The sequence below is a fragment of the Carcharodon carcharias genome, chromosome 4 (assembly GCF_017639515.1).
Source record: "Carcharodon carcharias isolate sCarCar2 chromosome 4, sCarCar2.pri, whole genome shotgun sequence".
Lineage (NCBI taxonomy): Eukaryota > Metazoa > Chordata > Chondrichthyes > Lamniformes > Lamnidae > Carcharodon > Carcharodon carcharias.
The window spans coordinates 162,973,868-162,990,245 of NC_054470.1; the positions used below are offsets into that span (position 1 = coordinate 162,973,868).

The following is a 16,378-nucleotide window of genomic DNA, read 5'->3' on the forward strand; positions in this document are numbered from 1 at the left end:
AATGTGCAGTGGTGCCTGTTAGTTTACTCTTGCAGGTAGGACTACCATTTCCCCCCTCATTTTTTCTTCTCATGAGTTGGTGTACCTCTTTTCCAAGTCTTTGCATTGTTTGATTCATTTCACTCAACTTCCTTCATAGCACGCTCCTCCAGGGCACACAACTTCAAGTTCCCCCTCGGTACAGTAATTGAATCACTACATCCTGGCCTCCTCCATGCTTTTATGGATAAGACCATAAGATGGAGGAGCAGAAGTAGACCATTTGACCCATCAAGTCTGCTCCACCATTCAATGAGATCATGGCTGATCTGATAATCCTCAGCCCCGCTTTCCTGACTTTTCCCCATAACTCTTGATTCCCCTATTGAATAAAAACCTGTCTATCTCAGCCTTGAATATACTTAACGACCCAAAAATGAATTGTTCTAATTCTTCAAAGGCACAGGTTCTTCATTTCTCTTCAAATTTAACAAACTTAGTTTTGCATCTCTGAACTCAGAAGGCACCCCCATATTTTGTCTGTTGCTAAAGATGCTTCCAAAAAGCTTAACTTTCTGTTTAAGGACAAGCACCTTTTCCTCTTTTTATTTATTGGATGCGGGCACCACTAGCTAGGCCAGCATTTATTGCCCATCCCTTGTTTAGAGGGAATGTAAGAGTTAACCACATTACTGTGGGCCTGGAATCACAGCATTCTTGCCTCCTTAAAGGACATTTGTGAACCAAGTGGGTTTTTGCAACAATCGACAATGATTTCATGGTCATCATTAGACTTTTAATTCCAGATTTTTTTTTATTCCACCATCTGCTGAGGTGGGATTCGAACCTAGGTCCCCAGAGCATTACCCTAGATTACAAGTCCGTCGACAATACCACTATGCCATCGCCACCTCTTTTAGCTCTGTGTCCATGCACTGAAGGCTGTTTTACCTGTTTCTAAATTTTAGAAAATAAAAGCCTGGATTATTCAACTTTGGAGGAGAGGGAATTAGACTAAGCTGCAAAAAGTGTAAATGGGTTTGGAACGATTTAAACTAACTAGCGGGTGGGAGAAACAAATCCGCATTGTAAGACACAAAGTGCTAGAAAAAAGCAGGGGAGATATATATATATATATATATATAGATAGAAAGGAGACAGTTACCCTATAACAAATACTCTAATACACATAGCGTAAGACGAGAAACAAATAAGTCAGAAGTGCAAATTCAGGTTTAACAATAGCTTACATTTATATAACACCTTTAATGTAGGCTGAATACCTCAAGGCATTTCACAAGTGTTATCAAGCAAAAATTGACACAGAGCCGTAAAAGGAAATTATGGGGCAGATGACCAAAAACTTGATCAGAAAGGTCACTTTGGGGAAGAGAGAGATATGGAGAGGATTTGGAAAGCAGCTGCAGAACTTAGAGCCTCGGCAGCTGAAAGCATAGCAGTCAATGGTGGAGCAATGAAAAATTGAATGCACAAGAGGCCCAAATTGGAGGAGCACAGATATCTCGGAGGGTTGTGGGAGAGGTTATAGAGATAGGGAGGGATGAGGCCATGGAGGAATTTTAAAACGTAGATGAGAATTTTAAAATAGGTGTTGCTTAACTGGGAGCCATCGTAGGTCAGCAAGCACAGCGGTGATAAATGAATGGGACTTAATGCTAGTTTGGATATGGGGGAACAGACTTTTGGTTGACTGTGTTAGAGGGTGTGATGTAGCCATTACAGAGATCCAGATGCAGCCTGAGGATGATTGTATAATGAACAATCTTATGTATTCTCGGATATTGGATCTTTAAAAGGGGAAATTGGGGAAGAAAGATGGAATAGCAATATTGATTAATGAAAACTATTGCAGTAGATAGGAAGGGTATCAGTAAGAGTGATTAGACAATGGAAAGATTAATGGAGTGTTATGAAACAGCAAAGAATGTAATACTATGATAGGAGTTGTCTACCAAACTCCTGGGTAGTGGAAATCTGGAACCCCATTCTCCAAAAAGCTGCTGAGGCTAGGTCAGTTGAAAAATTAAGAACTGAAATTGATAGATTTTTGTTCAGCAAGGGTAGTTAAGGGCTGTGGAACCAAGTGGATAAGCGTCATTAAGATACAAGTCAACCATGATCAGATTGAAACAGGCTTGAGCAGATGAATGGTCTACTCCTCTTCCTTTGTCAAAGTGGTGTAGTTTGGAGGGAGAGTATATGGATACTGACGTCAGGAAAAAAAAAATTAGTAAAAACAAAGTGGTTATATTGAGAGATTTTAATATTCACATGGATTGAGAGAAGCAAACCAGCTCAATTAGTAAAGGCAGTTTATTATTATTAATTTTGAAACTGTCTTCTAGAATATTGGGGGGGAATGTTAATGCTTTGGGTTTCCCAGGGATCAGGAGACTTGCCAGTGAAATACAAGTGAGTCTGAGCAACTCTTCATGGGAGTGTTTAAAGTTCTGTTTGCCCGATATGAATAAAGGTTCAGTGCTTAATGCCTTCTCGGTTCCTATGACAAATGCTTCACAGAGAGCTCTTGTGATCAGAGCTTCCAAACTTCTGAGACATGTCTCTCAAATGGACAACATTAGGGTGACACACCATTGATGGTTGCGGAATGACAATGGACGAGGAATCAATCACATCCATGGCAGCAATGCTGTGATGTGGCGGCATCTGCAAATGCACAAGAGACAGATGCACGATGGCGATCTGAAGAGATCTTGAGGATTTCTCAGTCAGTGCAAATAAATGTATAAAACAGGACTCGGATGAGTTGTTTGCCAGGGTGTCGAATTGTCAATGTCTGTTGTTACAAAGATAGCCAGAATGTATGGGCGGTTGGATTTGTCTCTTTGGCTGGCTTCCCATGGATATAGGATGCTATCAGTTGCAATCTGAGACAGCCAAATAAGCCAAGAGATTTTATCAACTGCCATGGATTTCATTCCATCAATGTACAGCTGATATGTGTTACATTTCCTTGGAGGTGTTCCTGCCGTTTTTATACTGTGGCAGTTTCTAACATTCCAAATCCCTTCATACCAAGGAATAGTATTAATGGCTGGTTTATAGGAGTCAAACTTGACTCATGACTTTTTTGAGGAACCCCGCTAATGAGGCACAAGATTGGTACAGCAAGAGCCACATGATCACCAGTTGTCATCCAACAAGGCACTAGCATGTTGGAAGAAGCACTTCAGGTGCCTACATAGGTCTGGATATGCTATTAATACTTGCCAGTGAGTTTGTCTGGATTGATAGTGGCGTGCTCTACCCTGAAAAACATTGCACAGCAGAAGGTTTAGAAGTGGAGGATAACCAAGGCATTCATCAATCACCATCTGATGACAAGAACGTCGGAGAGGAGGATGACAAGGCATCAAGAAAAATGAAAATGGGAGATCCATTACAAGACTAGCTGTGTATATTGCTATCTGAGATGCCCTAATTGCTTGAAGGTTCAGCTAGTATCTCATACTGGAGGAAAGAAAATTGAAATCCTTCAGCCCACTCCCACTTAGTCCCTAAGTGAATCCTGTCATATTATTGATATTCAACATGAAGCAACTGAAAGGGTGTATTGGTACTTGCAATGCAGTAATGGGCAAGATAGGGAAGTGGTGCACATCGTTGCCTTTTATGTTTTTTCATTTAAAAAGAGTTTTAACATAACATTTTCTCAAACACCAATTTGCCATACTCTTGATGAATTGCTATGACTTTCTCTTACACTTTCTATCGAGGATGCAGCTTCAACAGAGGTAGAGATAAGCTGCTAAGATCCCTTCTGAGTAGCATTTGGCCAGTGCCCTTTGGGTTTTTCAGTGAGGGTCTGACCAAAAACTTCTCCACTTACACCTGTGCATTGACAGACACAACGATCAGGAGATGAAGCAGTATGTTGGGTACTGGTTGGGATGGGGGTGCAACGGGTGAGATGTTAGAGCGCTTTGATCTATGATGTTGCGTTCTATTTACAGTTGTCTCTATTGCTTGTTACACTCAGGGGAGATGGTGGCATAGTGATGATGTCACTGGGCTGCTCAACCCATATCCATGTTCACTAACCTTCACCGTTTTCTTCCAAAACCTCCTGGCTCCTCAAAATTCCACATTTGCATTAGTTCTTTAAATAGTTGAGTTGAGATTGCTTCATGTGGGCACATATCACACCCAACTGCAGCTTGGTGAGCAAAACTCAAAAGGAAAAAATTAATTAGGCAATTAAATTGAAATCTGACTTTCTGACCTGCAAAATTTTGTCTTAATATTGGGACCATACTAACGTACAAATTAGGAGCAGGAACAGCTGTAGGCCAATCAGCCCCTCGAGCCTGCTGCACCACTCAATAAGATCATGGTTGACCTGATTGTAACCTCCCCCATAACCTTTGACCCCCTTGTTCATCAAGAATCTATCTAGCTCTGCCTTAAAAATATTCAAAGACCCTGCTTCCGTTGCTTTTTAGGAAGGGAGTTCCAAAGACTCTCAACCCTCAGAGAAAAAAATTCTCCTCATCTGTGTCTTAAATGGGTGACCCCTTATTTTTAAACAGTGAGCCCCTAGTTCTAGATTCTCCCACAAGAGGAAACGTCCTCTCCGCATCCACCCTGTCAAGACAACTGAGGATCTTAAAGATTTTGATCAAGTCACCTCTTACTCTTCTAAACTCCAGTGGATGCAAGCCTAGCCTGTACAACCTTCCATTCCTGGCATTAGTCTAGTAAACCTTCTCTGAACTGCTTATAACACATTTACATCCTTCCTTAAATGAGGAGATAAATACTCAAATAGTCTCACCAGTGTCCTATACAACAGAAGCATAACCTCCCTATTTTTCTATTCAATTCCCCTTGCAATAAACAATAACATTCTATTGACTTTCCTAATTATTTAGTACCAATATATTTTAGATCCAAGAAACGGGCTATACTCGATGTAGCCGAGTAATATACCAGAACTAGTTAGCAACCTGATGATGAGACAACATCTTGCAAATAATGACTATATGATGATTGAATTTGATAGTTATGCAGGAGAAGGAAATGTTACAAACCAATGTCTTAATGTTACTAGTTTTGCAATTTATAATAAAATTTAAATAATTTTAATTAGCAATGATATAGTAAAAATAACCTATTTTTGGTTGATCTGTCTAACATTCTCAGCTTAGTCCTCAATCTCCTTTTTTTCACCAGACATCTACTTGCTTCCGGAATGCATTAATGACACTTGATTCAATGGTCAGCTTATTCTGAATGCCTATTTCTATTTGGCAAACCATTGACTCCACTGTCATTGCCATTTTTGGCCTCTACTGGCATAGGAGCAATTGTTTTCCTTCAAGCCACTAGAATCCTTCTGCTTATATTACAGTGCAGTTGCTAGAGGCAGGGTATGACTGTTAGCTGTGCTGTAATTTAAGACAGATGTCTAAATGTATGTGTAATTGTAAATGTTTTACACACTAATTCTTCAAAATAATAACTTAAAATCTTTGATAATAAAATAATCAGATGTGTTGCATAATGATCTTAATATAAATTGAAAAGAATCTGATATGGTACTACCTTAAAGACTTTTAGCAAAGGTCATAACACATGGAAAGTAAGGAGGATGTGGCCACATAAATAAAGGTGGTTGGAGGGCTGAAAATAAAAGGGAAAATAAAGTGGTAAGGGATGTTTCTTTAGATGGGAACATATCGTGATAGTATTCCAAATGAGTCCGTGTTGGAATTGCTCTTGTTTACATATAAAATGATCTGGACTTGGGAATTGAGGGAACAGAATTAAAATTTGCTGATGACATCAAATTGTGGTTTATAGCAAATTGTGAAGAGGGAGATTAGCTGAATTAGCCAGTTGATTAGAGATGGGTGTATGCTAATGGCCACGTTGTTTAAGGTAATTTATAACAATAAAGGTTTTGCCTTTAGACGTAGTCAATTTAACACAATAACTTGGTGTGGTTTTCAATAATTTTTTGCTGCTGATCCCTGAACCAGTTTTTTTTTTCACTTTTCTGATCTTTCTATTAGTGTCACAGAAGTAACTGGTATTCTAACTCGTACAAAAAGTTTCATACATATGAACACATGGAAGTCAAAGCACGGAAATAGGTCTTTAAACTCAACAAGTCCATATTAGTGTTTACTCATCACATGAGCCATTGGCCTACCCTGCTCCCCTATCCCTTCAATCTCTTTACCTTCATCCAGTTGTTCAAGCAAATTGAGTTTGACATTGTTTTTGCCTTAAACTAAATAAACTATAACCCTTGAATTGAATTTCGTAGCTTCACAGTTATGAGACACAAAATTTCTTCTGCTCTCTGCTGTAAGTTTTATGCATTTAATTTTATATTTATGGCCTCTCATTTCAGCTATTTGTTTCGTGCATGACTCTCTCATTTCTGTCGAACTTGGTACTACATCTTCATTCAAACACATCTGTTTTTCTCTTAAATATTCTGACTAGTGAATCTAGCCTCCTGAAGTGTCTGTAGTGTCCCCAGACAAGAATTAAATTGCCCACAACATCAGCCTCTGATGGTTAATGTTGAAGTTGAATGCAAAGTACAAGTTTGTAATGAAGTGTTGCTTTCGGGGCATTACATGTTTCACTGCTTGCATTTCTTATACTGGACTTCTGTATTCAAATATGTTAATAACCAGAGAGTTTGCCAGAGTCAATGTACAAACTATTAAGAGCGGTCAAGAATTGAGATTGACTGAGATTTTCAAATAGTAAAACAAATTCTGATTTGCACATAGCTGCTGGAGAAGCACAAGATTACAGAGATTATGGTGGAACTGCTGGAACTTTACCAGGAAGAAGATGATGCCTATATTGCTTTGTCTGAAGCAACTACAGAACTCTACCAATATCTACTGCAACCGTTCAGAGATATGAGAGAACTGGCCATGCTGCGACGTCAGCAGATAAAGGTAAAAGATTGCAGTCCAGCTCTTTCTTGGCATGTAAATAGAGAATTACATGGAGGAACGTGGGAAAGTGAAATGTACAGCTTATTTCACAAATGAGACCTAATGTGCCTTACACAGGCCCACCTTAAATAGAATTATCTGTGATGTTCTGTTCATAATTTGCATTTATAGAATTACCTTATCATAGAAAAATGTTCCAAGATTGCTCTTCAGGGAAGAAAGGGAAAGGAAGCTGAGCCTTTTGTACAAGAAGCGTGCAAGGGACTGAAAACTGCACTAAGAAATGGGCTATGAAGATGGCTATCAAAGGCATGTAGTGAGGTAGAGCAATTTAGGTAATAAATTCTAGACACTGGCGCAGAGATGGCTTCAGTAGTAAACAGTGAAGCAGAGGGACAATGGACATACCCTCGGGCTCTGTTTATGTATATATGGATGAGTGGTGGTTCAATTTTGAAGATGGTGTTGACATAAGGACATAGGAGTAGACCATTCAGCCCTTCGAACCTGCACTTCCATTTAATAAGATCATGGCTGATCTGGTTGTAGCATCAACTCCACTTTTCTGTCCATCCCCCATAACCTTTGATGCCCATGTCTATCAAAAATCTATCACAGAATCTTGCAGAAGAGGCCCTTCGGCCCATCGAGTCTGCACCAACACATGAGAAACACCTGACTTACCTACCTAATCCCATTTACCAGCACTTGGCCCATAGTCTTGAATGTTATGATGTGCCAAGTGCTCATCCAGGTACTTCTTAAAGGATGTGAGGCAACCCACCTCCACCACCCTCCCAGGCAGTGCATTCCAGACCGTCACCACCCTTTGGGTAAAATGGTTTTGCCTCACATACCACTGATTTTCCCCCCAACTAAAGGGAACAGCTGCTCCCCATCCACCCTGTCCATGCCCCTCATAATCGTGTACACCTCGATCAGGTCATCCCTCAGTCTTCTTTGCTCCAACGAAAACAATCCAAGTCAATTCAACCTCTCTTCATAACTTAAATGTTTCATCCTAGGCAACATCCTGGTGAATCTCCTCTGCACCATCTCCAGTGCAATCACATACTTCCTATAATGTGGCGACTAGAACTGCACACAGTACTCCAGCTGTGGCCTCACCAAAGTTCTATACAACTCCAACATGACCCCCCTACTTTTGTAATCTATGCCTCGATTGATAAAGGCAAGTGTCCCGTTTGCCTTTTTCACCACCCCACTAACCTGCCCCTTCACCTTCAGAGATCTACGGACACACATGCTAAGGTTCCTTGGTTCCTCAGAACTTCCTAGTGTCATGCCGTTCATTGAATACATCTTTGTCAAATTACTCCTTCCAAAGTGTATCACCTCACACTTTTCAGGGTTAAATCTATCTAACTCAGTCTTGAATAAATTCAGTGACCCAGCCTCTATTGCTTTCTGGGAAAGAGAATTCCACATACCTTGGAGAGAAAAAGATCATCTCATCTCCATTTTAAAAGGGAGACCTCTTATCCTTAAACTGTGTCCCCTAGTTCTAGTCTCCCCAAAATAGGAAACATCTTCCTGGTAGCCACTCTACCAAGCCCCCTCAGGATCTTTTGTGTGTTCCAATAAGATCACCTCTCATTCCTCTGAACTCCAATGAGTATAGGTCCAATCTGTTCAACCTTTCTTCATAAGTTAAGCCCTTCATCCAGGAATGAGTCGAGTAAATCTTCTCTAAACTGCTTCTCGTGCAATTATATCTTTTTTCAAATAAGGAGAACAAAACTGTACACAGTACCCCGGGATTTAGTCTCAGCTGCATCAAAACTTCACTACTTCTATATTCCATTTTCCTTGCAATAAATGCCAACATTCCATTTGCTTTCCTAATCACTTGCTGTACCTGCATACTAACTTTGTGATCCATGGGCACCCAGACCTCTCTGTACCACTGGGTTCTGCGATCCATCATTGTTTCTATTCTTCCTTCCAAAGTAGACAAGTTTACATTTTCCCACATTATACTTCATCTGCCAATTTTTTGCTTACTCACTTAACCAATTTATATCCCTTTGCAGACTCTCTACTTTCTCTTCACAACTTACTTTTCTACCTATCTTGGTATCATTGGCAAATTTAGCAATCATATGTTTGGTCCCTTCATCCAAGTCATTGATGTAGATTGTAAATAATTGAGGTCTCAGCACTGATCCCTGTGCCACTCCACTAGTTATAGCTTGCCAGCTTGAAAAAGACCCATTTTTGCCTACTCTCTGCTTCCTGTTAGCTAACCAATCCTTTATCCATGCCAATACCTTACCCCCTACTCCGTGTTCTTATTTAGTATAGTGGCACCTTTGTGACACCTTATCAAATGCCTTTTGCTAATCCAGGAACACCACATCTACAGGTTCCCCTTCATCCACCTGGCTTGTTGCTTCCTCAAAAACTTTAATGAATTCGTAAACATGGTTTCCCTTTCACAAATCCATGTTGACCCTGCCTGATCATTTTAAGATTTTCCAAGTAATCTTGCTATCCTCCTTAATAATGGATTCTAGCAATTTCCCTATGACAGATGTAGGTTAACTGGCCTGTAACTCTTTTGAGTCCAACCAAATAAACTAAATTAACAAAATCAGCAATAAAATAAAAGGCACCCCTTTAAAGGGATACTGTTAAAAACAAAAACAAAATTTTAAAGAGAACTTACCAGCATTAAATCAAAATGTGATTAAAGGGGTCCATAAAGCAACCCAGACCCCGTGGTGTCCACTGTGCACAGAGGCCTTGTTGGTGCCAGCGGACACCGTGTGCCATCTACCAAGGGACACTCTACCGTGGAAGAGGGACAGACAGTAGGGTTGAACGACCCCCTCGATCGCCCACTACCTGGACCTGTTAATGGCCAACTTGGCCATGCCCAGGAGCAGGTTCACGAGGCGGTCCTCCCTCCCCGCCCCTCTCTGCACCGGGTGCCCATAGATCAGGAGCATGGGACTGAAGTGCAAACAGAACAACAGTAAAAGGTTTTTCAAGAAACGAAAGGGGGTGCAGCCTACAACAACCTATATAAGTGTAGTTGACAGACTCCACACGGCCGCAAAAGACACAGGCATCTTGGGAGTCCGTGAACCAGCACATCTTACAGTTGTGTGGGATGCTACCTGCAATACCCTCCGCTCCAGGTCCCTGATGGAAAGTGGGAGGACACCCCCATTGAGGGCCCTCACTGGCCTATAGTTTCCTGCTGTCTCCCTCCTTTATTGAATTACATTTGTTACAGGTGTTATATTTGCCAATTTCCTATCTGTTGGGACCCTTCCAGAATGTAAGGAATTTTGGGAGATTATAACCAGTGCCTCTACTATCTCTGCAGCCACGTCTTTTATGACCCTATGATGTCGGCCATCTGGTCCTGGGGTCCTGTCAGCCTTCAGGCCTAATAGTTTCCCCAGCATCTGGTGATGGTGATTAGAACCATAGAAAAATTACAGCACAAAAGGAGGCCATTTGGCCCATCTTGGCTGTGCCAACCTGAGGACACCTATGTGCCCTTTCTAATCTCACCTTCCTGCACCCAGCCCATAGCCCTGCAGCTTACAGCACTTGAGGTGCAGATCCAGGTACTTTTTAAAAGAGTTTAAAGTTTCTGCCTCTACCACCAACTTGGGCAGCGAATTCCAGACACCCAGTACCCTCTGTGTAAAAAAAAAAAGTTCTTCCTCATGTCCCCCTGTACCTTCTGCCACTTATCTTGAAACTTTGTCCCCGGTTCTAGAATTCTCCAAGGGAAACAATTTTATCCTGTCCACTCTATCTATTCCCCTCATAATTTTGTACACCTCAATCAAGTCCCCTCTCAGCCGCCTTTGATCTAAGGAAAATAACCCCAACCTATCCAATCTCTCCTCGTAACTACACTTTTCTAATCCTGGCAACATTCTTGTAAACCTCCTCTGCACTCTCTCCAGAGCTATTACGTCCTTCCTGTAATGTGGTGACCAGAACTGCGCACAGTACTCCAGTTGTGGCCTCACCTGTGTTTTATACAATTCCAACACTCTATCCTTACTTTTATATGCTATACCTCTGCCAATGAAGGAGAGCATTCCATATGCCTTCTTTACAACCTTGTCTACTTGAACTGCTGCCTTCAGGGACCTGTGTACTTGTATGCCAAGATCTCTCACTGCATCTGCCCCTCTTGGTATAATCCCATTTATTGTGTAATCCATGTAACAGTTGGACCTCCCTAAATGTATGATCTCACACTTCTCTATGTTAAAATCACCACCCACTCCACCAACCCATCTATATTGTTTTGGACATTATGGCTTTCCTCTACACTATCCACTAATTGGCCAATCTTTGTGTCATCTGCAAATTTCCCAAACGTGCCCCCCACGTTCACGTCCAAATTGTTAATATATAACATAAACAGCAAGGGTCCCAACACCAAGCCCTGTGGAACACCACTTGAGACAACTTTTCATTCGCAAGGGTATCCATCGACCATTACCCTTTGTTTCCTGTTACAAAGACAACCTTTTATCCAGTTTGCCACATTTCCCTGAATCCCATGAGCTTTTACTTTCCTGACCAATCTGCCATGTGGGACCTTGTCAAATGCCTTGCTAAAATCCATGTACACAACATCCACTGCACTACCTTCAACAACCCTTCTTGTCACTTCCTCAAAGAATTCAATCAAATTTGTGAGGAAAGGCCTCCATCCCTTTCATCTCTTAATTTTCAAGTGAAGACAGGCACAAAATTCAATGTCGCTGCCATTTTCTTATTTTCCATTATCAATCCCCCAGACACTTTCTAGAGAAGGACCAACTTTAGTTATTCTTTTCTTAAATACTTTTCAAAACTCCCACTATCTGCTTTTGTATTTCTAACTAGCTTTCTCTCATACTCTGCTTTCTTCCTCGTTATTTTTTTAGTCATTCTTTGTTGGTTCTTAAAATCTGACCAATCTTCTGGCCTACCAGTTATTTTTGCAGATTGTAGTGTTTCTTTCCATTTGATACAATCCTTAAGTTCCTTATTTAGCCGTGGATGACACATCCTTCCCAAAGAATCTTTCTCATGGGATAAATCTTTGCTGAACGTTATTAAATAGCTCCTTAAAAATCTGCCACTGTATTTCTACTGTCCTACCTTTTCACCTATTTCCCAGTTCACTTTGGCCACCTCTGCCCTCATACCCTTATAATTACTTTTATTTGGGTTTGAAACACTAGTCTTAGATGATACTTCTCCCCTTTCAACAGAACGTGAAATTCTATAATGTTATGATCACTGTCACCTAGAGGCTCTTTTACAATGAGGTAGTTGAGTAGGGTGAAAAAAGGATTTGGAATAATTCATAGACCAGAGTGAGGATTTTAAATCAATTGTTGTCAGATAGGCAGCCAGCGTAGGTCAGGTGAAGACTGAAATAATGGGAGAGTCTGAGTTAGTGTAGGATCGGATACCAGCAGCAGGATTTTAATTAATAGAGAGCAAAGGCCAGGTCAGCAAATGGGACATATGAGAAATTGAGTCCAGAGGTGACAAAGACATGGTTAAGATTCCAGTAGTGGTGGAGGTGATGTAGATATGGAAGTCAGTCATGTTGCGGTGGTGGAAGGAAATTGGCCTTGTTGATGGATGGGATAGCGGTTTTTTAAGCTATGTGTCAAAAACAGAATGCCATGGTTCCATATGCTGGTTCAGCTAGGTATGGTGCTTTTTTTTTTAAATGCTGGATTCCTGCTGTATCCTGAATGTGAAGAATTGGTGATCAGATCTACATTTTATGTTCCTTCTGTGATTGACATGCTGATGATCCCTAAAAGGAATTAAGTCAGACTGGACATTATCCACAACGTTATCATTGCAATTTAGGGCTGCAGGGAGTGTTGGTATCAAGTACTTTTAGATCTCTAGTCTGTTCTATAATATATCTTAGCTTCAACCTCTCGAATACCCTTACTCTAGCAATATAACAATTTTCCTTTTCGCACACCAGTCATTGATTAAGATTACTATTTAGTGCTAGTTTTTTCTAAGAATCTATTAGAAACTCGGTTAAAGTTGACCAAGCTTTTAAGCCAATTAGCACTGGTAAATAGAAGAGGCTTTTGTTTCATCAGTCTGACCAGATATAAGTACATGAACAAGAGACACTTTCACTGTCAAACAACTCACTGTCAATTAGCACCCCCTCCTGCCTCTTGTTTGAGTGGTAGAGGTTCTAATTTCCTAGTTGGCTCATCTTCAATCACTGTTAAAACTATCACCAATTGTCATTAAAAACCCATCTGGTTCACAAATGTCCTTTAGGAAAGGAAAGCTGCTGTCCTTACCTGGTCTGGCCTATATGTAACTCCAGACCCACAGCAGTGAGGTTGACTCTTAATTGCCCTCTGAAATGGCCTAGCAAGCCACTCAGTTCAAGGACAATTGTGGATGGGTAACAAGTGCTGGCCTTTCCAGCGATGCTCAGATCTTATGAAAGAATTTTTTTTTAAAAACCATAGGCAGAAAAGTCAGGGATTTAGTAATTACCCCAGAATGGTGGCAGTGATTTCTACTTGCAATTCAGTTTATTTGGTGCAATTCTGTTTCTAGATTTATTTTAGGACTGTTCAGTTTGCATCGTGCAAATTTCTTTAACTTCTTGTTGAACTCATTTAAAAAAAATAAGTATACCAAAGGTGCTTTAGTACTTCCCATTCTTCCATGTGAGGCATACTTTGGGAGCCTCCTCTTGCCATAGGCAGAAATAGACCACGAATTTCATCAGCACCTCCGATATGCCAGTTCAGGTCCCGTGTCCTAGATACTTCAGAGTCTCTGACGATTTACCTTAGCACTCGAAGTATCTCTTTGCAAGCTCTTCCAAATCTGGTGGCAAGAAAGATAGTCCAACAAGAACATCCTCTTCCAAGCCAACTTGCCCAGCATCAAGGTGCTAATCACTCAAAAGCTGACCCTCTGAGCAGGGCATGTTGTTCGTATGCTTGACGCCAGACTTCCGAAGCAACTGCTCTACTCGGAACCCGGTCACGACAGGAAACTGCCAGGAGGACAGCAGAAATGCTTTAGGAGTGTCCTCAAAGCATCCATGAAGAAGGCAAACATTCTTGCTGACTAATGGGATTCTCTGGCTTGTGACTGATCAAAATGGGAAAGGTTCATTTGGGAAGGCACCGAGCACATCGAGAAACTTCGGGTACATGCAGAGGTGAAGTTGAGACATCGGAGAGAGCACACAAACCTCCAAATAATTCATCTATCTGATCCTCCAAGCACCACCTACCCTGCATTTGGCAGAGTTTGCAGAATGTGCATTGGACTTAGCCATTTCATAACCTTTCAAACCAGAGTAGAAGGAAGCCACCCCTGATCTTGAGGGACTGCCTAAGGAGGGGGGATGTGAGACAAGTTATCACTGGTTAAGCTTTAAGTGTCATTTCGCAATTTTCCTTTGTGGAAGTGAGCTTCTGAGTTCACAGGCCTGTTCTGGATACACTGCTTTGTGGACAAGTTGTTGAGCTAGTTTAAATATTTGGCTTTCAAACTGTCAGCAAAGACAAAACAAACCACCAGCTGTTGCTGTACAAAAAGCAAAAAAAGAATGCTGCTCTTTTCACTGTACTTTATCAGTTGTATGTATTGCACATAGTGGTTGAAATCTGTGTCTGAAAGCGAATAAAGAGTAACTTGATTTGTGCTGTTATGACACTGTATATGATTATCTGTTTTGGAGTATGATACTTTAATACAATTTTAATACAGTTTATAGGTGGATTCTTGGAGGATAAATCTAGTTTTGTCTATAATTTATTTAGGGATGATATTTTAAGTGCTTTGTTTAAGGTGCAAGATCAGCTGGTTCTTGTTGGATGTTGTTACTGTAATAATTTAATTCAGGTGTCTAACATCTTGGGATTGTGTACAAAAGCAAAATCTTTAATATAACAAAAAGCTATCAAAGACAAGGCATCTGATATATCTTTTTAGTCCAAGATTAAATATCTGTTTCAGTTCTGTAGAGTGTTTTTTGTTGCAATAAAATATGAAATAAGCTTTGTAAAGGATGCAGGCGAGATTTAATAGGATGGTACCAGGCTGAGGAACTTCAGTTATTTGGAGAAACTGGAGTTTTCTGGTTAAGAGGAGATTTTATTGAGATGATTATGAATAGTTTTGATAGAGTAACTAAGGAGAGTTGGTAACCTGAGGACATAGATTTAAGGTGATTGGCAAAAGAACTGGAGGTGACATGAGGAACCATTTTTACTTAGTGTTGTGATCTTAGGTTTGAACGGCAATAAATAGAAGATAACCTTTTTTTATTGCTGAAGATTGTGGCGTTATTCAAACAGTGGTTCAGATATGACATGCAGAAGAGTAAATGGAAGAATGCAAATGCTGCTAGGGTGAATTAAATAAAACTTACACACAATATGTTATTAAAAGCTGTTAACTTATTAAAATGGAGTTTTCGTACTGCAGCAAAAACTTGGTGTAGTACCTCCACAATATTGATGTTCCTGAGGAGATTCAATGCTCAAATAATCGTATACTTGCTGAAAAAAATGGAAAGATCAGGTAAGAGGCTAGGAATTCTGCAGCAAGTAATTTGCCCCCTGACTCTCCAAAGGCTGTCCACCATATACAAGGCATAAGGAGTGTGATGAAATGCTCTCCACTTGGATTAGTGCAGCTCCAACAATACTCAAGAAGATTGACTTCACCCAGGACAAAGCAGCCCACGTGGTTGACATCCCATTCATCACCTTAAGCATTCACTTGCTTCACCATTGGTGCATTGCAGCAACTCGCCAAAGCATCTTTGAAACCTGCGATCTTTACCACCTAGAAGAACAAAGGCTTTGGACACATGGAAACACCGCTGCCTGCAAGTTCCCCTTCAAGTCGCACTGTATCCTGACTTTTTGAACTATATTGCTGCCCCTTGACCATTGCTGGGTCGAAATCCTGAAAATTCCTTCCTAGTTGCGTTGTGGATCTACTGACACTTCATAGTCTGCAGCAGTTCAAGAAGACGGTTGGGCAATAAATGTTGGCTTTGCCAGCGATGCTTATGTACCACAAACGAATAAAGCAAAGCAGAGAACAAAGATCACTGAGCCAATTTCTTTCCAATGTACACTCTTGCCCCACAGAACTTGTTCCTTCCTGTCTTGATTCTGTATTTCCTCTCCTTTTTCAATCTCTTCCTGCTTCCATGATTCTTCTGATGTCCTCTGCTACCTCAACAGTTTCCTGGCTCTAATTGTCTTTTCACCATGAACACCCAGTTTCTCTACACTTCCATCCCCCACTAGGACTCCTTGTGGGCTGCGTCTTTGTTAAATGGAGGCCCAACTGGTTCGCATGCACCACCATCCTCTTCTGAACTTGTTCTTGCACTGAACAACCTTTTTTGAGTTTAC

The 16,378-nt window shown here is 40.8% G+C and overlaps 1 protein-coding gene across 1 annotated transcript in view; it reads left to right on the forward strand.

Moving 5' to 3' along the window:
- Positions 1-16,378, forward strand: part of jmy (junction mediating and regulatory protein, p53 cofactor) — a 145,107-nt gene that overhangs the window by 10,634 nt on the left and 118,095 nt on the right. Inside the window, exon 2 of the mRNA XM_041185666.1 lies at positions 6,771-6,944. Within this exon, the coding sequence (XP_041041600.1) occupies positions 6,771-6,944 (174 nt within the window). The remainder of the gene's footprint in view (positions 1-6,770; positions 6,945-16,378) is intronic.